Here is a 22,634-nt window from a genome sequence, read left to right on the forward strand (position 1 = left end):
ATGGAAAAGTGGCTGCTCATGTAGAAACACAATGTCCTCTTTGAATATGAAATGCTGATGATACAATTTCACCATACAGAAACAAAACAAATAGGTGACACAGGCCCTCTTTCACTGTTTTGGCCTGTTTGTTGAACAACTAGAGATGCTCCTGAGACATACAGATGTCTTGATGTTAGTGCTGTGATGGACACTGCTACTGGACATTACCTCCATGGCAACTGGAAGCTTTGAGACCCACCTTATTTTTTCAGTCATAGCCACCTTGACAAAATTTCCCTCAGTCATCTACTTGGAAGATTAAATATACTTCCTATCTCTTCGCCACCAGCTAATCCCCTTATCATATTTGTATAAGCAACTGCTGACTGATTTGGCTTAATTACCTTCATGTTGTTGTAGGTGGCTCGAGTAATTCCTTCAAATCGGATGGCTCATCAAATGAGCTGGCAGCATGTGATATGGACGAGTTGATTAGTGAACACTGTACATCAGCAAACTGATCGAGCAATGTAATTGTTTTACTGACAATTCACAGACATCAGTATAGACAGGAGTCTTAATATTGACAAATGCTAATGCCATGCAACTTTGCAGAATGTTGCAATCCATAATGCAGTAAGTTTTCCCGGAACAAGACAAAAGCCAACATTCCAAACAAAGAAAGCACCCATTATATTCAAACAAACATAATGCAGCTATTGTTGTTTTTAATGTTAGCACAGAAAATAAGAATACATTATGTGGGGGGTGGGGGGTTTATGTTTGCATAGCCATAAACTAAGGTAAAGACAGAATAGGACACAGAGATATAAATGTATATCTACAGTTCTGACCCCAGCATACAGCAGTCAGTCCATCTGTCAGTATGTTATTAATAAGGTGGTGTGCCCAAAGAGGAAACCGCAGTTGTGGCTCAGTGTTTTAAGACTTTGGATCTTTGCTACATCTGGACAGAGTTTAACAGTCACCCTTGTGCCAAGTCAAAAACTTTAACTTTTTTTATTTATTTTTTTTTTATTTTCAAACTACATAAATAAGGTCCCCTGTTTTGCTCCCTGGGCCCTATCCACACATTCCCAGAAAATATATATGTAGCGTCCTTTGGATGAAAACTAGATTAATGTTATAATACTGCATACATTTGGGTTATGGGAGTATTTCCAAGAAGCATTCACTCAAGAGTCAGTCAGGACTGGGGAAAGGGTAGAAAAAACACTTTACACAAGGGTATGTGTCATAAAAAGGTGCAATCTGTAACAGTCAAAAGTGCTCTCCCTGCTTTGTAATGGTGTAGTTTTGTATCCAATTTATATGCAACTGTAATGTTGAAAAACTAAATCCTTAAAAAGGAGCGATCCCTGCACATACAAAACAAATCACTTAATTACTGTATTTTGTAAGTGTGGTAAAGTATATTTTCTGTCAGTAAAACGTACTGTAGTAATAAACTTGAAAAATGACACTTTACAGATTACACCTTGTGGAGTGGAGAAATCTTTAAAGCAGCAAAAGATAACATAATACTGTCTCAAAGAGAAGGAAAAATAAAAATTCCAGTGACATCCATATTTTTTTTTTTTCACCACAGACCTGCACGTCACAGACCATGGTGCAAATATTGTAAAAATAAATACATAAATACATACATGGGTAATCCATCCTTACATACATACACATATTGTATCATAAAATAAGAGAATTATAAGATAATTATAAAATTCATATGTACAAATGCATAGTTCATATGCATCCCAGAAGAGGCCAAGCAATGAAGTTTCCTCTCCTCGTTTAGGGTTTTGTTTGGTGCGTGTGGTTTCCATGTGGGTATGTGTCATGTGGGTTTATGTTTGTGTGCAGTGGTGTGCATGGCACTTACTGTACAGGAACACAGGGGTTACACACCAGTTCGCTCTGTGCTGTTTCATCTTGTCTCACGTCCAGAGTGAGTGAGTTAGTTAGTGGGTAAAAGTTCACAGGTCAAAAGTTGAGAGGTACGTGGCCGGGCGTGTTCGAGGTGTCTAGTGTGCGTGTCCGGAAGAGCTGTGTGAGTGCGAATACAGAGGAGATGAGCACGGTGCAGCGTTTGGCCAGTAGCCTCACCCCGTCACTCTCCCCCTGACCCTGTCCAGACCCATTGAGGCCCACACTCTTACCCCCAACCCCAGCACCAGTTCCAGCTGTCTCAACAGCCCCAACAAACTCCCGGTACAGACCCACGATCTCCTTTAGCTTGTCCATGGCCTCCTGACTGTCATCATCCTCATCCCCGTGGACCAGGCTCGCATTATGGCACATGTCACAGCCAGAGCAGGGGTTTGTTCGCAGGCAAGCGGCAGACAACTGAACCAAAGCGCTGAAGCTGTTGGATAAAGAACGTAGAGCTTCATCGGGAGCCCAGCCTACACGTGTGGCCCGCTGACACCCGGATGCCAATCGTCGAGCCTCTGCCTGGAGAAGACTCCTCTCAGCCTCTGTCATGGCAGTAGGGCTTGTCCCAGTACAGTTTGAGCCTGGTTCTGGGGTAGTACCGTCTTCAGTTCCATTGTGATTTAGGTCAGGCCCCACTTTTATGCCTGTGATATCCTGCTTTGAATCTGGACAAAATGTATGTTGTGGTTGCCCAAGTGCACCTCTCTCTAAGACTAGCAGAAGCTGATCTATATCTTGGCGAAGGGAGGCAAAACCCCCCTTCAGCCCACCGTAATTCTTGTTGGTAAGAGAACGAAGAGGACCACCGAAAGACGTTGTGGGGGAAACCGGACGTGAAACTAGGGGACTGAGTTCAGAGGAGGCAGTGGAGAAAGTAGAGAGCGGGCGGGGGTTGTCTCTCAGCAGAGACAAAATGTTGGGGTTTGGAGGGGGTGTTGTAGGAGAAGGGACAGGTGCCTGCCGGGCAGGTTTGGGCCGTGTGCGGCGGGAGAACTCGTAAACAGTAAGCTCTTCATCAAAACTGACACCATCCTCGGTGTCGCCGCTGAAACAGTTGGCGTAAACGGTGCGGCAGCCACAAGCCTCTCGGTGCTGCTGTGGTGGAGTACTGTCTGCGAGTGAGGAGGTTGGTGAGTCACCTCCAATTTGCATACTGGACACACCTCCCAACCCCACTGCTGAGTGGGGGCGTGACTGAGGCTGCTCCGATGAAACACTGCCACTGTTCGAACTATTCTCTTTAAAAGTCAGATTAGGGTGTGAGCCGTTTGTCCCGTTGGCCTTTTTCATGTGTGAAGTCACATCCTGGGCCTCTTTGATGGTGGCTATGACAACCTCAGCTCCATCCTCTAAAATGTTCCCTTTCCCTCCTGATTTTGAAACCACTGTCTCTTTTTCCTTGACCGGAGTTTTGTTTAAATCCGATAAACCACTGGCTACAGACAAACCAGAGCCAAAGCCAGATGTGTCTCCATTGATGGAGCTTGTGGAGGGATAGTCCAGAGTTCCCAAAATCTCCTGGGAACGGGTCATGTACCAAGGCAGAGCCTGGATCCTCCCTCTCAGGGCAGAGGCTGGTAGCCTGCCTCCCAGGCTGGACGAGCTGGTCCTCAGGTCTGATCCTGATCCAGATCTTCCAGGTTCTCTACTTTCTAGGCCCCCAACACCTTTAGAGTTGGTTGAAGTGAGGGAGGTGGTAAGGGTAAGAGGTGCATCTGTATTTTTGGGTGAGAGGCTCTCGTGACTCAGAGAGACCCTCCGTGGTCCTGACTGGATGCTGCCATTGCGGCTGCTCCAGGGGTGGATTCCATTTGGCGGACTAACGCTATCCTTGAAGACCCCTTTGCTTGGATCAGTGGGGGAGACAGGAGAGCTAGCAGGTATTGACAAAGGGTGGAGATTGGTGGGAGAAGTGGGTTTGGGGGGCACTGGAGGGGGAACAGCTAGCTTTTCACCTGAATTAGAGTGAGGGATAGGGGGTAGGTTCGGCGGCCTCTTTGCAGGTAGGATAGTCCCATTGCTTTTCCCTTCAACTTGAGGAGTTTCTTTTTCATCAGGAATGTTTGCTTTGTCTTTGGAAACCACATGTGCCCCACTCTCATGCATCACATCTTTCTTCTGTTTCGAGCTGTTTTCTTGCCTCTTGGTCTTTTCCTCAGGTTGTGGTGTTGTGATTTGTAGGGGTTGCTTGCTGCACCTCACTGCTGTGATCAAAGGTGATGACAGAGGCAGTCCACCTGCCCCGGATGTGACAGACTTGAACTCCATGGTGTCCGGCTCCATTTCCAGGAGTTCAGAGGACAGACGTCCAGAGGCATCCCCATTGCAGTGGGCATATGATCGTCCATGCTGGGGGGACTTGGGAGGAATGATCTGAGGTTTGGGAGGCAGCTGGGGCTTAGGTGCCAGTGGTGGTTTAACTTTAACTTCAGGTTTCTGTGATGGCTTTGTTGGACTGGGCTGTTGGTTGGTAAGTTGATTTGTGGTCCCTTTAAGTGTCTCCACTTGCTTCTTTATTTTAGAGGATTGTGGGGATGGCTCTTTCCCTGGCGCAGCTGGAACACCATTCCAGGTTCCACTCAACCGATTAGCATTTCGCCGGTCGGCCAGTTCAGCATCTGTGAAAGACAGAGACAAATCAAAAGAAAAGGACAGAAAGAGAAAAGCATCAATGAACTGACACAAATCTCCCCCACACCTCCTTTAATCACATCACTATCTCAAAGATAAATGATTTTATTTGGCACAGATAAATTATCTGATTTAGAAGTCATAACAAACATGATATGACTGTGAACAAACCTGATAGATCAGGAACTGGGGGAGTAAATCTCTCCTGTGCATCAAAAAACTCATCCTCAGACTCTGAGACAGTCTCTTTGACTAAAAGAGCTGGTTTAGGGTTGGGTGACGGGGTCAGGAATAGACCCTCTTCGTCCTTGGAGAGGCGCTGCTCAGCCTGTTCTGCTTTGTGCCCGGGAATTGAACTCGTCCTCATTGGGACTTTGGGAGGTACCTTTTTCTTTCTTTTAATTGGTGATCTTTGAAAGGGTATGCTGTCAATCATTCTCAAATCTCTTGAGCTAGGGATCTTGGAAATGCGTCTGAGTTCCTCCACTCCGTGCTCATCCTCCTCCTCCTCGTCATCGTCGTCGTCGTCGTCAGTAGTAGCCCCAGGCGGGCTAGGGAGGAAATCAGCCTTGGAGAGCTCAGCAAAGCAAAGGCAAGAGTTGTCATTTCCACGGTAATTGAGGTTGGTGGGTCGCAGAGGGCCCTGGCGGCGTTTTGGCTCTAGGAGGTAGGGGTGGTGAACGTCCAAGCTTTGTAGGTCCTCAGCTGTGCGTGGTCCACGGAGTGCGTCCATGCGAGATGGGGCTTTAGCAGCGGCACTGCTCTCCTCCAGTGCAGCACTCAAAGAGCCGCTGGACAAGCTGGAGAAGCTGCTGGTGACCCGTGGGTCAGTGTGGTACCAGGTGGTCTCCAGGTTCATTTCTTCATCTATAATACTAAATTTATGCAGACCACATCCTGTTGCTCCTCGTTCCTCTTCGCCCTCATTTTCCTTACCTTCTGTTGTCACAATTATCTTCACTTCCTGTTTGCCTTTGTGTTCCTCTCTCTCTTTTCTTTCTTCCTCTCTCCTCTTCTCTTCCTCCTCCCTCCTCCTTTCTTCCCAGTCCTGACTTGCAGGGTCTGGACGTTTGTAATTCTGAGAATCCATCGGGTCGTCCTCATCTGTTGAGTCATCTGAGTCACTACAGCAGCGAGACACATAACCTAATAACACAGGGAAAACACACAAACAAGACGAGCATCACAAAACAAGTTAACACAGTAGGAGAACAGAATAATGTTCTAAGTTTTTTAATCTAAATGACTTGCTTTTCTATCCGTACCCGTACTGGCTGGTGACATACATCAAGGTGTGATGTGAAAAATGTCTATCAAAAGGCCAAGGCCAAAAAGTGAGTATTTTAAGTGAAACAGTTTTTGCTCACTTGATAGGGATTCATAGCACACGCCCTCTATTACGGCGAACCTCCCACACACACCTTCTTCAGCAGGAATCCGGTGCACCCTCACTTTTGGGCGCCCCAGACGGAAGACATTGACACTGGGATCCACCAGGAGTTTGCAGTAGCCTCCCAGCAGACACCCTAAGTCTTTGGCTGCCAGAGAGTCCATCAGTAAGGCAAATGGCTGTGAGAGGGGGAGGGCATTGCAGAAGATAAGGTAAAGCGGCAGTGATTAAAGCCAAAGGGTAAGGGAAAAAAGGCGATGGAGTGGGAGAAAGAGGGAGAGAGAGTCACCTTTGAGACCAGTGAATTAGCTTTATATAGCTACCACACACTCCCTTAGGCTTCATATTGTTTGTGTATTGGAGGAGAAATGCCTGACCTATATTTACTCTAGCATGAGCTTTGGCGCAAATATAATGTGGTGAGTGAATATCCATCTTTCATATCTGTGTCAGTAGATGTGCCTACATGTTTATGAATAATAGAGCCTAGTGGCTGGATGACCATGTATATGCACTCTGTGTCTTCCATACCTTCATGTCGTGCAGTGAGATGCGCAGTAGGCTGACTTTGTCCGACTCTGAGAGCAACTCCACTCGGCTGATGCTGCTGAACTCGACCAGTGTGGAGATCACATTGAGCTTGTGGTTGATGATCTGACTCATTCCATATTTGGCCCCGACCAGCAGGCTGACCAGCACCTCCCTGTCTTGAAGCTGAATGTGGATGAGTGAGGAAGGGTACAGCAGATGAAGAGTTTGAGTTTGAGTTGGTTAAATTGTGATTATGTTATATGCTTTAGCAAATGGACCCATCAGGCCACATTAGGCTCTTAACCCTTACCATCATTGTAGCTGTGTATGACCGTCCGCCATATGAAATGAGCTCTCCCAGCTGAGTGAGGTAGGCCAACCGAGCTTGTGAAGCAGATATGACCTACAACGCCACAGTGGACGTGGAAGAAGGGAGAAGAATAACTGAGAAGGCAGACAGAATGAAAGAAAACCAGGGGAAATGTTATGGTTGACTCAGTGACCAAAACAATGCTCTCCACAGAGAAATATGCTCCATTTATTTTCCTAGAAACTTAACCCAAGCCCCAGACCCACTATTTCCTTTCAAATTATCCTCCCACCCACCCACCATCTATCTTTCTCCCAAGCTGCTATTCCACTTAAAACCACAGGGAGATTAGCAGTCACTGTAAGTGTCAACTAAAAAGTGCCCTAAAGGCTCCACTAAAATGTCACTATCTATCTCTTTACGCCTCTCAATGCTTCCTCCCACTCATCCATCAGTCTGTTTCTACCTTCTGGCGTGGCTCCAGCAGGGACTGGATCTTTTTGAGGTGGTAGCTGATGGCTTTCCTCAGGTCCTTCTCCCTCATGTTGCTCAGCAGCGTGGGAGAGATGAAGCTGTCAAGGCCAAACTCCTTCCTGTCATCACCACACACGCACAGAGAAATGAGAAGTGCACTGATACTCTGCCAGTTCGATGGCTGATAGAATTGTAAGTGAAGTTACAGATTAGTTACAGTTAAGTGATTTAGTTTTAAGTTTAAAGATGGTGTAGCGTTTGAAAGCAAGAGGGAGCTTGGGAAGTTTCATTGATATTATGTTTCTAATACACATGGCCAGCACCTAGTTTTTGGTGCGCTGTCACCAGACAACTCTTGTTTGGTGTGTTTGGTGTACACTTAAGTAACGTGTTATTCAGTATCCGGTCTTTTCTACAGGAGGTGATCAGTAATCTTTGCTGACATAATGTGAAGCTGAAGTTTGTTTATTAAAGTAAAACCAAATACAGACTGTACTAAAAAATATATAAAAACACATTGGGGTTTGTTGACTTTCGTGGAGTGCTGTATTTTTCTGCCACTAGATGTTACTAAACAGCCACATTTTGACTGAATGCCCCTTTAATTGTAAGTGTAACCATGACTGTGTCTGCAATGATATATAACCACAGTAATCTGTGACCACTGAGTCACTGAGGTGGTCCTTTGGGGAAATAGTCTGTGCTTTTATACAGTTTGGGCTCCGAAATGTCAAAGAGAGACGCAGAAAGAGGGGGAATTGTGTCACACACAATAAGACAATAGTGATCCACACATCACAAATACACACTCTTACACACACAAACCACTTCCCATCACATTAATAGATCAGGCATTTAGTGATCCCAGACAAATTACAATGATTGCAGCAGTAGAGCAAGCTTAAACTCTGACCGTAAACCGACACAAACACAAACCACAAACCACACTCACGTTATACTCTTGATCGAGGTCCTGGTCTGTCCACAACTGTCTAGTCTCTCGTGCATGTGCAGTGCTGCCAGGCGAAGTGCAGTGTTACACTTCATCTCCACTGCAAAACGCTCCTGCAGCACGTCCCCAACACTCTGAAAAGGACACAGTCATGCATGCAGACATCGCAAATACACATGTGCATTACAGTAAACCTACCAATGTACAACTAAAAAGCACCATATTTTTTTGTACTTGTGTGATATACCAACATACACTTCATCTCACATTACAAAATACACAGCTCATAAGCGTCTTTGCAAGTAAACCAACACTGTGACACCCTAACTGCCATTTCTACAACAAAAACAAACACAGCAAGAGGCAAAGATTCCTCGCAGAACAATAAATCAAGATGACATAAGTGGCACTCCCAATGCTTGACTGTGCACTAATAATATGCACAGGCAATCTGTGACTTTCATCCAGGGTTACAGAACATAAATGCAGTTTCAGACATGAGGTACATCACAGAGGAGTATCTGTATGCAGGAGCTGACCAAGTTCATTGTTAACTTCCAAAATGTTGATACAAGAAGTGACACAAGGCCGCAAAACAGTGATGAATGTTATTATATGAGATCAGGACAGTTTTGAACTAATATCAGGGAGAAACGAGGAGCAGCTGCTTGTTGACTTCAAAGCTGCTCTTGGCTTTGATTCTGGCATCATTTCTGTAATGTTGCTGTAATGTTTTTGGAGCAGATTTAAAGCACCCTAGAGCAAGTTGCCATATCAACATCTATTAAACATCAGATATACAACTGCAGACTAAGACATGCAGTAAAAAGAGTTTTTTTTTTTTTACTGTACGAACATTTAGACTTGTTTTCCACATGTAAGTAGGGAGGTGGGCCTAACTTCTGATTGTCAAATAAGAGATAGAGCAGGAGACAGAGAAAGTAGCACCACAGATAATAGAATTAGCTTCTCTAACCTGCAAAAATAGGTATTCAAAGGTAGAAGGGTCATCCTGCAGCAGGTCCACGGGGTCTCTGGGGATGAAACACACCCTGAACAAACATCGGTAATCATGGGAGTCTTTTTTCTGCACCACCTGGCGAGGACAAAAGACAGGGTCATGAAGATGTATGCAAGCTGTAAAAGTAAAGGCAACAACTCTGCATCCCATATGAGCCGAGTTGTACCTTGTACCCATTGTACCTCTCTTCAGTAAACAGCCATCCACAACTACTCTTATGTTTGTGTGTGGGTTTACATGCGTGTCCGTTTCCCTCACCTTCTGTATGAACTCGTCTTCGTGCAGCAGCAGGAGTTTGGTGATGCTGTACTGTTGCTCTAGCACCAGGGCAAAGTACTCGATGGCCCGGATGGACAGTTTATCCTTCAGAGTCAGAACAATGTCCTGGAATGGTGAAAAACCAACAGTTCAGACCCCCTTAGACAAACACGTTTCATCCCAGTCTGCTGGTGGCAGATGGTCAAACCCGATTTCCCCCCTCTCACTTTCCCTTTGGCTGGGAATACAAACAGAAATACAAATACAAAACCTGCTGTAACAATAACAATAACAATGTGCTCATAAAGACAGTCTCCAAAACAGAGTGTAGCTGACCGTGGTAACTTATCTTATGAGATTTGCTATCTCATTATGTTCTTCTCCTCACTTTTAAATGTATTATTCCATCATTAAGAACAGCTACAGTCTACCCACACTCTGTCACCCTTGGGGCAATCACATAATAACTTGTGGTGTGCTTTAATTACGAAATACACCCACGTGTTTCTAGAAAGCCTTTCCCAACCAGATCCACTCATGTCTGGTCTCATGATGTTTATGAAAAATGTGTGTGGGGGGGGGGGTCTCATCAGATCTTCTGAGGACAATGATGTGGACGGTGGATTAGATGGTAAAATTTCTATCCATCTTTCTACCTCTGCTCTTTTTTTTTGTTTCATCTGTAATTGCGGCTTGTTCCTCTTGTATATGTATATTATTCAACTTGGTATACACTGTGGCAGGTTTCTTCTCATTGGCTTGCATAGAGCGCACTGGTATTGACAAACGTGTCAACCACCCAAGAATGATGTGGCCAAGTCTTGTGCCAATCGTTAGCAAGATGCATCATCCAGTTATCCATCTTCCATTCAAGATTCATCAGATGTGAACAATCAGTGTAGCTGCTGTGGCCGGTTAAAGGTTGAAATTTTGACCTCTCATTACCAGGTTTCTGTCAGAGGATACAAGGCCAAACACTCCAAATACCGAAGGTTAGAATTGTTGAAGAAATTGCCAAGCTGCACTGAGATCCTTTTTAGTATTTACCTTGACAGTGGTGGTGTTATCAAACTTGAAGGCCTTGGTCTGTCCATTCTCTAAATAGACTTTTAGGACATTGGGCAGGAAGAGAAGAGAGTTTCCCTGGTGGAGAGAAGTGAGAGATGTCAGTGTGGCTAGACAGGAGTCAATATCAGATTAGGAAAGATAAAACAGGAAAAGGCAGCATGACAGCTTGGAGAATGAGACCAAAGAAAGACGACTCAAAGATCCAGAAATGAGGATGATTCATCTGTGGTTCACAACAGCCATCATTCTGTGTCAAGTAAGATTCTCCCACCTGAGTGTGCCCGTTGACCACCACCTCCTCTGCAAAGCGCACTTTAACTGGATTACTCCTCAGACGAGCTCTCTTCTCTGCCGACATGATGGATGACTTGGGATTCTGCAACACACAGACGTGCGCCATTATGTGAGGGCGGGACCACATACACACACACACGCCCGTGCACACACAGACACACACAGATACACACAGACACACACAGACACACACACACACACACACACACACACACTTGTTGAACTGAAAGCACTGCAATGACACACTTACTGAGATCAACAAAACATTAAGGCACAAACAACCACAGCCTTAATCAAAGGGTCGACACACACACACACACACACACACACACACACACACACATATATTTACATTGACACATCACAATCTGAGAGCAATGTGAAGGCAGTTAATCCTGTCAGAAGATTTCAGCTTCCAGTCACATGCTTGAAAACACACAGAGAGCTTATGTTTAAATGAAGAAGGGTGTAATGACTCTTTGTGAATGTGTGTGTGTGTGTGTGTGTGTGTGTCTGTGTGTGTGTGTGTCTGTGTGTGTGTGTGTCTGTGTGTGTGTGTGTCTGTGTGTGTGTGTGTCTGTGTGTGTGTGTGTCTGTGTGTGTGTGTGTCTGTGTGTGTGTGTGTCTGTGTGTGTGTGTGTCTGTGTGTGTGTGTGTCTGTGTGTGTGTGTGTCTGTGTGTGTGTGTGTCTGTGTGTGTGTGTGTCTGTGTGTGTGTGTGTCTGTGTGTGTGTGTGTCTGTGTGTGTGTGTGTCTGTGTGTGTGTGTGTCTGTGTGTGTGTGTGTCTGTGTGTGTGTGTGTCTGTGTGTGTGTGTGTCTGTGTGTGTGTGTGTCTGTGTGTGTGTGTGTCTGTGTGTGTGTGTGTCTGTGTGTGTGTGTGTCTGTGTGTGTGTGTGTCTGTGTGTGTGTGTGTCTGTGTGTGTGTGTGTCTGTGTGTGTGTGTGTCTGTGTGTGTGTGTGTCTGTGTGTGTGTGTGTCTGTGTGTGTGTGTGTCTGTGTGTGTGTGTGTCTGTGTGTGTGTGTGTCTGTGTGTGTGTGTGTCTGTGTGTGTGTGTGTCTGTGTGTGTGTGTGTCTGTGTGTGTGTGTGTCTGTGTGTGTGTGTGTCTGTGTGTGTGTGTGTCTGTGTGTGTGTGTGTCTGTGTGTGTGTGTGTCTGTGTGTGTGTGTGTCTGTGTGTGTGTGTGTCTGTGTGTGTGTGTGTCTGTGTGTGTGTGTGTCTGTGTGTGTGTGTGTCTGTGTGTGTGTGTGTCTGTGTGTGTGTGTGTCTGTGTGTGTGTGTGTCTGTGTGTGTGTGTGTCTGTGTGTGTGTGTGTCTGTGTGTGTGTGTGTCTGTGTGTGTGTGTGTCTGTGTGTGTGTGTGTCTGTGTGTGTGTGTGTCTGTGTGTGTGTGTGTCTGTGTGTGTGTGTGTCTGTGTGTGTGTGTGTCTGTGTGTGTGTGTGTCTGTGTGTGTGTGTGTCTGTGTGTGTGTGTGTCTGTGTGTGTGTGTGTCTGTGTGTGTGTGTGTCTGTGTGTGTGTGTGTCTGTGTGTGTGTGTGTCTGTGTGTGTGTGTGTCTGTGTGTGTGTGTGTCTGTGTGTGTGTGTGTCTGTGTGTGTGTGTGTCTGTGTGTGTGTGTGTCTGTGTGTGTGTGTGTCTGTGTGTGTGTGTGTCTGTGTGTGTGTGTGTCTGTGTGTGTGTGTGTCTGTGTGTGTGTGTGTCTGTGTGTGTGTGTGTCTGTGTGTGTGTGTGTCTGTGTGTGTGTGTGTCTGTGTGTGTGTGTGTCTGTGTGTGTGTGTGTCTGTGTGTGTGTGTGTCTGTGTGTGTGTGTGTCTGTGTGTGTGTGTGTCTGTGTGTGTGTGTGTCTGTGTGTGTGTGTGTCTGTGTGTGTGTGTGTCTGTGTGTGTGTGTGTCTGTGTGTGTGTGTGTCTGTGTGTGTGTGTGTCTGTGTGTGTGTGTGTCTGTGTGTGTGTGTGTCTGTGTGTGTGTGTGTCTGTGTGTGTGTGTGTCTGTGTGTGTGTGTGTCTGTGTGTGTGTGTGTCTGTGTGTGTGTGTGTCTGTGTGTGTGTGTGTCTGTGTGTGTGTGTGTCTGTGTGTGTGTGTGTCTGTGTGTGTGTGTGTCTGTGTGTGTGTGTGTCTGTGTGTGTGTGTGTCTGTGTGTGTGTGTGTCTGTGTGTGTGTGTGTCTGTGTGTGTGTGTGTCTGTGTGTGTGTGTGTCTGTGTGTGTGTGTGTCTGTGTGTGTGTGTGTCTGTGTGTGTGTGTGTCTGTGTGTGTGTGTGTCTGTGTGTGTGTGTGTCTGTGTGTGTGTGTGTCTGTGTGTGTGTGTGTCTGTGTGTGTGTGTGTCTGTGTGTGTGTGTGTCTGTGTGTGTGTGTGTCTGTGTGTGTGTGTGTCTGTGTGTGTGTGTGTCTGTGTGTGTGTGTGTCTGTGTGTGTGTGTGTCTGTGTGTGTGTGTGTCTGTGTGTGTGTGTGTCTGTGTGTGTGTGTGTCTGTGTGTGTGTGTGTCTGTGTGTGTGTGTGTCTGTGTGTGTGTGTGTCTGTGTGTGTGTGTGTCTGTGTGTGTGTGTGTCTGTGTGTGTGTGTGTCTGTGTGTGTGTGTGTCTGTGTGTGTGTGTGTCTGTGTGTGTGTGTGTCTGTGTGTGTGTGTGTCTGTGTGTGTGTGTGTCTGTGTGTGTGTGTGTCTGTGTGTGTGTGTGTCTGTGTGTGTGTGTGTCTGTGTGTGTGTGTGTCTGTGTGTGTGTGTGTCTGTGTGTGTGTGTGTCTGTGTGTGTGTGTGTCTGTGTGTGTGTGTGTCTGTGTGTGTGTGTGTCTGTGTGTGTGTGTGTCTGTGTGTGTGTGTGTCTGTGTGTGTGTGTGTCTGTGTGTGTGTGTGTCTGTGTGTGTGTGTGTCTGTGTGTGTGTGTGTCTGTGTGTGTGTGTGTCTGTGTGTGTGTGTGTCTGTGTGTGTGTGTGTCTGTGTGTGTGTGTGTCTGTGTGTGTGTGTGTCTGTGTGTGTGTGTGTCTGTGTGTGTGTGTGTCTGTGTGTGTGTGTGTCTGTGTGTGTGTGTGTCTGTGTGTGTGTGTGTCTGTGTGTGTGTGTGTCTGTGTGTGTGTGTGTCTGTGTGTGTGTGTGTCTGTGTGTGTGTGTGTCTGTGTGTGTGTGTGTCTGTGTGTGTGTGTGTCTGTGTGTGTGTGTGTCTGTGTGTGTGTGTGTCTGTGTGTGTGTGTGTCTGTGTGTGTGTGTGTCTGTGTGTGTGTGTGTCTGTGTGTGTGTGTGTCTGTGTGTGTGTGTGTCTGTGTGTGTGTGTGTCTGTGTGTGTGTGTGTCTGTGTGTGTGTGTGTCTGTGTGTGTGTGTGTCTGTGTGTGTGTGTGTCTGTGTGTGTGTGTGTCTGTGTGTGTGTGTGTCTGTGTGTGTGTGTGTCTGTGTGTGTGTGTGTCTGTGTGTGTGTGTGTCTGTGTGTGTGTGTGTCTGTGTGTGTGTGTGTCTGTGTGTGTGTGTGTCTGTGTGTGTGTGTGTCTGTGTGTGTGTGTGTCTGTGTGTGTGTGTGTCTGTGTGTGTGTGTGTCTGTGTGTGTGTGTGTCTGTGTGTGTGTGTGTCTGTGTGTGTGTGTGTCTGTGTGTGTGTGTGTCTGTGTGTGTGTGTGTCTGTGTGTGTGTGTGTCTGTGTGTGTGTGTGTCTGTGTGTGTGTGTGTCTGTGTGTGTGTGTGTCTGTGTGTGTGTGTGTCTGTGTGTGTGTGTGTCTGTGTGTGTGTGTGTCTGTGTGTGTGTGTGTCTGTGTGTGTGTGTGTCTGTGTGTGTGTGTGTCTGTGTGTGTGTGTGTCTGTGTGTGTGTGTGTCTGTGTGTGTGTGTGTCTGTGTGTGTGTGTGTCTGTGTGTGTGTGTGTCTGTGTGTGTGTGTGTCTGTGTGTGTGTGTGTCTGTGTGTGTGTGTGTCTGTGTGTGTGTGTGTCTGTGTGTGTGTGTGTCTGTGTGTGTGTGTGTCTGTGTGTGTGTGTGTCTGTGTGTGTGTGTGTCTGTGTGTGTGTGTGTCTGTGTGTGTGTGTGTCTGTGTGTGTGTGTGTCTGTGTGTGTGTGTGTCTGTGTGTGTGTGTGTCTGTGTGTGTGTGTGTCTGTGTGTGTGTGTGTCTGTGTGTGTGTGTGTCTGTGTGTGTGTGTGTCTGTGTGTGTGTGTGTCTGTGTGTGTGTGTGTCTGTGTGTGTGTGTGTCTGTGTGTGTGTGTGTCTGTGTGTGTGTGTGTCTGTGTGTGTGTGTGTCTGTGTGTGTGTGTGTCTGTGTGTGTGTGTGTCTGTGTGTGTGTGTGTCTGTGTGTGTGTGTGTCTGTGTGTGTGTGTGTCTGTGTGTGTGTGTGTCTGTGTGTGTGTGTGTCTGTGTGTGTGTGTGTCTGTGTGTGTGTGTGTCTGTGTGTGTGTGTGTCTGTGTGTGTGTGTGTCTGTGTGTGTGTGTGTCTGTGTGTGTGTGTGTCTGTGTGTGTGTGTGTCTGTGTGTGTGTGTGTCTGTGTGTGTGTGTGTCTGTGTGTGTGTGTGTCTGTGTGTGTGTGTGTCTGTGTGTGTGTGTGTCTGTGTGTGTGTGTGTCTGTGTGTGTGTGTGTCTGTGTGTGTGTGTGTCTGTGTGTGTGTGTGTCTGTGTGTGTGTGTGTCTGTGTGTGTGTGTGTCTGTGTGTGTGTGTGTCTGTGTGTGTGTGTGTCTGTGTGTGTGTGTGTCTGTGTGTGTGTGTGTCTGTGTGTGTGTGTGTCTGTGTGTGTGTGTGTCTGTGTGTGTGTGTGTCTGTGTGTGTGTGTGTCTGTGTGTGTGTGTGTCTGTGTGTGTGTGTGTCTGTGTGTGTGTGTGTCTGTGTGTGTGTGTGTCTGTGTGTGTGTGTGTCTGTGTGTGTGTGTGTCTGTGTGTGTGTGTGTCTGTGTGTGTGTGTGTCTGTGTGTGTGTGTGTCTGTGTGTGTGTGTGTCTGTGTGTGTGTGTGTCTGTGTGTGTGTGTGTCTGTGTGTGTGTGTGTCTGTGTGTGTGTGTGTCTGTGTGTGTGTGTGTCTGTGTGTGTGTGTGTCTGTGTGTGTGTGTGTCTGTGTGTGTGTGTGTCTGTGTGTGTGTGTGTCTGTGTGTGTGTGTGTCTGTGTGTGTGTGTGTCTGTGTGTGTGTGTGTCTGTGTGTGTGTGTGTCTGTGTGTGTGTGTGTCTGTGTGTGTGTGTGTCTGTGTGTGTGTGTGTCTGTGTGTGTGTGTGTCTGTGTGTGTGTGTGTCTGTGTGTGTGTGTGTCTGTGTGTGTGTGTGTCTGTGTGTGTGTGTGTCTGTGTGTGTGTGTGTCTGTGTGTGTGTGTGTCTGTGTGTGTGTGTGTCTGTGTGTGTGTGTGTCTGTGTGTGTGTGTGTCTGTGTGTGTGTGTGTCTGTGTGTGTGTGTGTGTGTGTGTGTGTGGTCAGGTCATCAGTGTCTTCTTTGTACTCACTGTCATGTGCCGTAGGATAGTCACAGTGATACAATCCTGCAAGTCCCTGTGCGGAGAAAGAATACACACACACGCACACACACACACACACGCACACACACACACACGCGCGCACACACACACACTCACACACACACACACACACACACACCATGCACGTACACACACACACGCACACAAGAGAGATCATTATCCTTCTGTCCAGCTGTAAAGTAAGCACTTTCTCCTCTGACCTTTGCCCTTAACTTGCTAAGCCTTTCTCAAACACTCACTCTCTCTCACACACACACAGACTCCCACATGAATAATGCTCACACACTGAGTGGACTGGACACACTGGTAGTATGACAATGGTCCTACTAACTGAACTGGTTTTAGATAGAAAGATAAAGTATCTCTGCAATTTGTCTCACCTTAAGATGTTTTCCACCTGCTCGGTGCTCAAATCCTCCAGCACTGTATCATTAATCTGCAGCACCTGGTCCCCTGGGAACAGTATCCCATCTGCAGGACTCCCTACACACACCCACACCCACACCCACACACACACACACACACACAATGAAAAGAGTGAGTGCTTGCATAAAACAAAAACTCAGCTGCACACGTGGGCTTGTACTTTCAGTTCAGATAAAAGGGAGATATACACACAGATATAGGCACACTTACACGCACACATGCACACACACACACATACACACACAGAATGACACACATGGTTATTCAACATGGCTGACTCAACAATGTTCAGCTGAGCTCTCCAGGATGTGAGGGGTTACAGTTATTCTGGGTCTCATCCAGCTCGGCTCCGCTCTGCTTTCTCTGGTTATTTATACTCATTTGTCTTCAGGCAAGAGAGCACGACTGAGGCACAGCAGCTTCAGCTTACTCTAACACACACACACACACACACTAAGCGTATGTATGCATAAACACATACGCCCATGCACGCTTATTTTCACACACCCAGTCTGCCTGGCAAAGCCCCGTCTGTCCCTGATTTTTGACCCACTGACGGGATGCTACACTGCTCTGCAAGCTTATGAAAACACACGCACACACACACACACACACACACACAGGCTACACTTGCACACACTCTGTCTCTTTCCAGACAAGCCAACCCCCCCGCCTCCTGTCGAGCTTTTAATGTCAACTCTGCCAATATCCTGATCTTTGCGGTTTTTCATGTCCCGTCCCTTCCCTCTCTTTTTTTCAAGTCCTTCTTCCTCATCCACTACTTCCCTCTCACATTCACCTTCTCACCTCGCTGAGTCCTCCCACACCCGAAGGAGTCAGCCTTCCACCCTCTCTGCACTTCGCACAATTTCACACTTATTATTTTGCCCTCTTTGGTCATATTTGCACGTTGGTCGTTATGTATTCCCTACTGGGTATTCCTGCTGGCATCTTCTCTGTCTATTAAATCTTGTTTTCTGTTATCACCTCTCTCTCTCTCTCTCTCTCCCCTTCTCTTTCCCACTCCCTCTCTTTGGCATCAGATAGCAATTACAGAGCTGGTGGCAGGGTGGGACCCCCCTCAGGGCCTTTATCAGCTTATTTTACAGGATTGACATAAAAGTAATGGATCAGCATCTCTCTCTCTCTCTCTCTCTCTCTCTCTCTCTCTCTCTGTCTCTCTTTCTCTCTCTGTCGCTTTCTCTCAATCCCCCCTATCAAAGTTGCCTAAATGAAAAGTGATTGAATTTAGAAAGGATGAGCAGGTGGCTCTGTTGTTTCTGTGGCTTCTCTGGCACCGTGCCTTGCAGTTTGAATGCCAGGACAGAGTCAATGTGTTTGTGCGTGTGTGTGAGAGAGAGAGAGAGACAGAGAGAGAGAGACAGAGAGAGAGAGAGAGAGGGAGGGAGAGAGACAAAGAGAGTATGTAAATCTGTCTTGCTGCAGGCGGTGCACTGTTGCATAGAGCAGGTGGCCATTTGGAGGGGAAGCTGGGAAACAAAGTGCACTCTTCCACATACATACAAACGCACACCGACGCCCACCACACATGCCGCGTACCTGTGGCGACGTCCCTGACCAGCAGGGGTGGGTTTGTGGTGAGGGTGAAGCCATGTCCAGTGCTGCTGTCTAGGACCGGGTCCCGGGTAATCTGCAGCGTCAGCTTGGCCTGGAAATTCTGATTGGACAGACTGTTGGAGCGCTGCGACCTCCCATCGCCTAGCAACCGCTCTCTGAAGAGGTCAAACAGGGTGACAGGTTACCTGAGTGGACACTACTAACACTGTGGCCATCAACAAATAAATCCAGGTCCATTAAAGGCAAGATACGTCATCACTGTTTACGTGTTCACTGGCAACACCCTCTTTTACAAATCATGTCTCTTGTTTATCAGGCAATGACTATTATTACTGTTAGTGACTCTGCACTGCACTCTCTTTTTTGTTCATTAATCGATGAGTTTCTCACTAAAATGTCAGAAAATTATGAAAAATGCCCATCACAGATCAGCCCAAGATGACATATTCAAATAGCACAATTTGCTGAACAATTCAAAACTCAGTTCATAATGATATAAAGCATTAAAGAGCAGGCAAATACTCAGATTTAAGAAGCTGGTTGCTGCAAGTGATTGGCCTTTTTGCTTGAAAAGTGAGTCAAGTGATTTAAGTGATTGCTAAAATAGTTGCCAGTTAATTTTCTGTCCTTTGACTAATCAATTAATCGACTAATCAACACTCATAAACATAAAACAAAAACAGTCTACATGTTAGTTCCTCTGCGACTTTGAGCTAAATGCTACATGCTAACACGCTCACAACGACAATGTTTACCATGTTTAAAGTTGTTTTACTTTACCATGTTAGCATCCTAACATTTGAAAGTAGAGCTGGGGCTGATGGGAATGTGTGTTTTGAGCTGTTGATGGTGCCAAATAAAAAGTTACATTTTTAAAGTCATTACAATTCATTCGAAGGGGGGCATGGATGTCTGAACCAAATTTCTTGCCAATCCATTCAATTGTCGTTGAGGCAATTATCTCAAAACGACACTTGCTGACCTCATGGTGGGTCTAGATGAAAAGTCAGGGGATCACCATAGTCATTAGGATTCATCCTGTAGGTGACACCAAATTTAATGGCAGCTTGGTTGCTAACATTCATTAGCAGGGCAAGTAGCCATTATTGTGCGCTTCCTAAAAAATGGCCATTTTGAGGAGCCAGAGGTCACATTCCCATAAACTCTGGGAATGTACAGCTCAAGTGCACTCTGGGAATCTACAGTATCTGTATTCTTTTGTGTTGCATTTAAATCTAACAGTGACATCCTCTTCCTGAGGTCTGCTGTCCAGCTGTTCTTGATATGGTCAGACTCTTTCCCCAAGAATTTGTAACAGGGAGTTTACTGGGCCTCCACTGCATCGCCTCCTCTGTTGAGAATGAGAAACCACTTCGCGGACAGCAAGGCAATGAAGGTCTCTTGAAAGCATATTTGTGGTGCACTGTGGGGTGTGTTTGTGTGTGAGAGAGGGACAGTCAGGTTTTGAACTATGTGTTATGTGTCTGAATGTGTGGGTGTGGGGAGGGGATCTGGTGTGTCTGCTGATAGGAGAAATCAATTTCTCTCTCTCTCTTTTTCTTTTTTTTTTTTTTACTTTAACATTTTATTTTATTTTTGGGGATATTTCTTTTCTATTTGGATAGCCATTTCTATTTAAAATGCAATTGCAGATTTTCCCAGCTAAAAACACCCATTTGTCAAACTACATTTTTTATTTTAAATGATACATACCACACATCCCACACTTCTTCCCACTACAGGATCTGGCAGCAGGCCTAGAAGTGGATAATGCTGTTTTCTCCACCCTCTATCCCAAACTTGGCTGTTTAGTTTTTCTATACTATAAGTTGTTTTATTTGTTGTTGACGCAGTGGTTTGTGTTGGGTCGGCATTTTCTGCTAATACCAGCTGTGTGCTGCATCACTTTCTACTGCATTCTCAGTTGTTTTCCCATCAAACTCTATTCTACTTTCTCACACAGAGGATATAGGCTCTCTTAAACCAGAATGTCAGCTGTTATATTCATGTCCACTCTGTACCTGCTAAGCGACTCTCGGGTGCGTCGTATTATTGTTCCCACCACCTGCTGCACCCGACTGGCCCTTCGAGCCGGAGATCTGCTCCTACATCGCTCATTCTCCTCCATTTATCTACAGAGACAAAGAGAGAGACGGGTTTGAGTTACAGACATAATTCTAAAGATGCAAAAAAAACTGAAAAAAAGAGACATGGAAAGAAGATGACAGGATCTGGAGGGGGAAAATAAGTTAGAAACTGTTTCGAGTTTAGCTCTGTCTTACTGGACTATGTATTCAGGGCCAGAATTGTGCTCCAGCTAAATTTGCATTGCATCTGCTCTGTTTTTACATGCAGAGCATGTAGCCTGCCTTGAATACAGAGAATAATCAGATATGTGAGCAGAGAGCAAGAAAGGCTGAGGGAGAGAGAGAGAGGGGAGTGGAGTTTGGTCAGCATGTCAACACGTCACACAATGATTCTCAACAACAACTGCACCATCATAAATGAACAGAATTCAAAAAGACTTCAACATAAATATAAAACAATCCTGATGTTCACAACAACTCCAACGCAGCTGTGCAAATTCTGCTTAGCCTGCTCTTTAAACAGAAGAGAGGTGGGGACATAATGAAAGAAAGAGAGATCAGTCAAACCCCAGGGAGGCAAAGCTGGTCAGCAGTGAACCCCGACCAAATCTCAAGACTTACGACTCTCCTCAACTGCGTTTTTGTTTCTGTCAGCCAATCAATACGCTGGCATTGAATTTGTGGAGACTAATAATAAGAGGTGCTTCAGGTGAGTCAAGTTATCTCTGCATTTTTGTCAGCAGATACTATTTTACTGTTGTCTTGTCATCAGCCACGACGTTAAAACCAGTTACCAGTTTTAACGCTGTGGCTGATCTGGCCCTGCGAGGGTTAGGGTAAATGGGGCGGGGAATAGAAATAAATGTAGGAATAGGTAGAACTGCGACCCAGACTTGATCAATACAACTAACGATGATGAATGTGCTCCTGAAACCTAATGATCCGTACCTTGGCCTCAGCAGCTGGCAGGCTTGAGAGCTTAGTTTGATCAGCTCTCTGAAATATGGAGAGAGCAAGCCAAGATCTTAAAAGAAGCAAAATTATGTGGAAACAATACACACTGCATTGCAATCAATAGAGGATGTTAAGCAGTATCGCTGTGAGTTAAGACATATTCATGAGATAGAAAACAAAATTACTTTGTTTTTTTCTTTCCTTTTTTTTTTTGAAACAATCAGCAGCTAAAACAACAGGATCTTATCTCATCTCATCTCTGTTGACGTGACCACTCATGGTAGGCCAGCAATGACTAGCCACGCTCAGTAGTAGTAAAGCATGCAGTGTAGGTCTGTCCTTTAAGAGGATTAGAGGCCTTCGCTCTGCACGGGCCCACAGTGGTCAGGGTGTCACTTTAGCACCTCCCGCTGATCCGGATTGAGGCAGATTGACGTGGATGAGGAGGGATGAGTGAGGCTAGGTAGCTGACAGTTGCACATGAGGAGCCGAGTGTGGTTGTTGACACACACGCCCCGTTCGTTCGCAGAGAAAAGCAGAAACTGACTCTGGGCTCACAGGGATCATGATACATGTTTGGACTGCTAACAGAGACTTACTTAGATTGTGCTCCATTTGCATGACACTGTGTTGTTTTGTTGCATTCAGTACACAATCGCTGGCAGGCATGTGGATGTGCATATGTGTGTCTGTTCTATGTGCTGAAAAGGCGCCTGCAGTCAGTGCAGAGTCAGGTGACAGTTTTTGCTGTCATTCTCCCTTTTTCTCTTTTCTCTCTTTCACTTTCTCCTTTCTCTCTTGCTTCCTCACCCTCTCTGTCCTTGCCGAGTCAGGGAGTCGTCTCCGATGACAGTCTCTCTGGGCAGCAGCAGCCAGCCATTTTTATATACATGCACATCCTAAGCACTTGATCAAGGTGCTTACTGTCCTCACTCTTTACAGTAACAGCCCACCTCTATAACTTTCCTAGAACAGATAGTTAAGCAGGTGTAAGGGCAAACATGCTGAGTGTAATAGCATAAATGGTTCAACCCCTGAAGCGCTTACATTTTTTAACAATTAAACATTCCACCAGAAAATGAGCTACTGCACGTTAATTACAAGTGGTGAGCTTCTGGGAAAGGCAGGCAAACATTTGCCATCTAATCTGTCCTCGGGAAACTCAAACCAACACTTTCAGGGGCTCAAATCTTGTTCACATATTTTAAGACAGCAGCACAATGTCCCACATTTTAACTTAAGACTGTGAGAGCGTGACTCACCGTGATGTGGCTTGTCTCTTCAGGACTCCAGAACACAAATACCC

At 46.0% G+C, this 22,634-nt stretch overlaps 1 protein-coding gene across 1 annotated transcript; it reads right to left on the bottom strand.

Annotated features, from left to right (window-relative positions):
• Positions 1-1,662: 1,662 nt before the first annotated feature.
• LOC111226416 (FERM and PDZ domain-containing protein 1-like) lies at positions 1,663-22,634 on the bottom strand. Its single transcript, XM_022751549.1, has 16 exons — positions 22,591-22,634; positions 20,309-20,419; positions 18,270-18,442; positions 16,664-16,766; positions 16,251-16,296; positions 10,839-10,943; positions 10,547-10,642; positions 9,500-9,625; positions 9,197-9,316; positions 8,221-8,354; positions 7,261-7,387; positions 6,795-6,887; positions 6,485-6,667; positions 5,931-6,132; positions 4,735-5,709; positions 1,663-4,550 (listed from the first exon to the last, which is right to left on the bottom strand). Exons 2-16 carry the CDS (start codon positions 20,413-20,415, stop codon positions 1,981-1,983), a joined length of 5,160 nt encoding a protein of 1,719 aa, XP_022607270.1. The 5' UTR covers positions 20,416-20,419; positions 22,591-22,634; the 3' UTR covers positions 1,663-1,980.

This window comes from Seriola dumerili, unplaced genomic scaffold, assembly GCF_002260705.1.
Source record: "Seriola dumerili isolate Sdu_G_001 unplaced genomic scaffold, Sdu_1.0 BDQW01000160.1, whole genome shotgun sequence".
Classification (NCBI taxonomy): domain Eukaryota; kingdom Metazoa; phylum Chordata; class Actinopteri; order Carangiformes; family Carangidae; genus Seriola; species Seriola dumerili.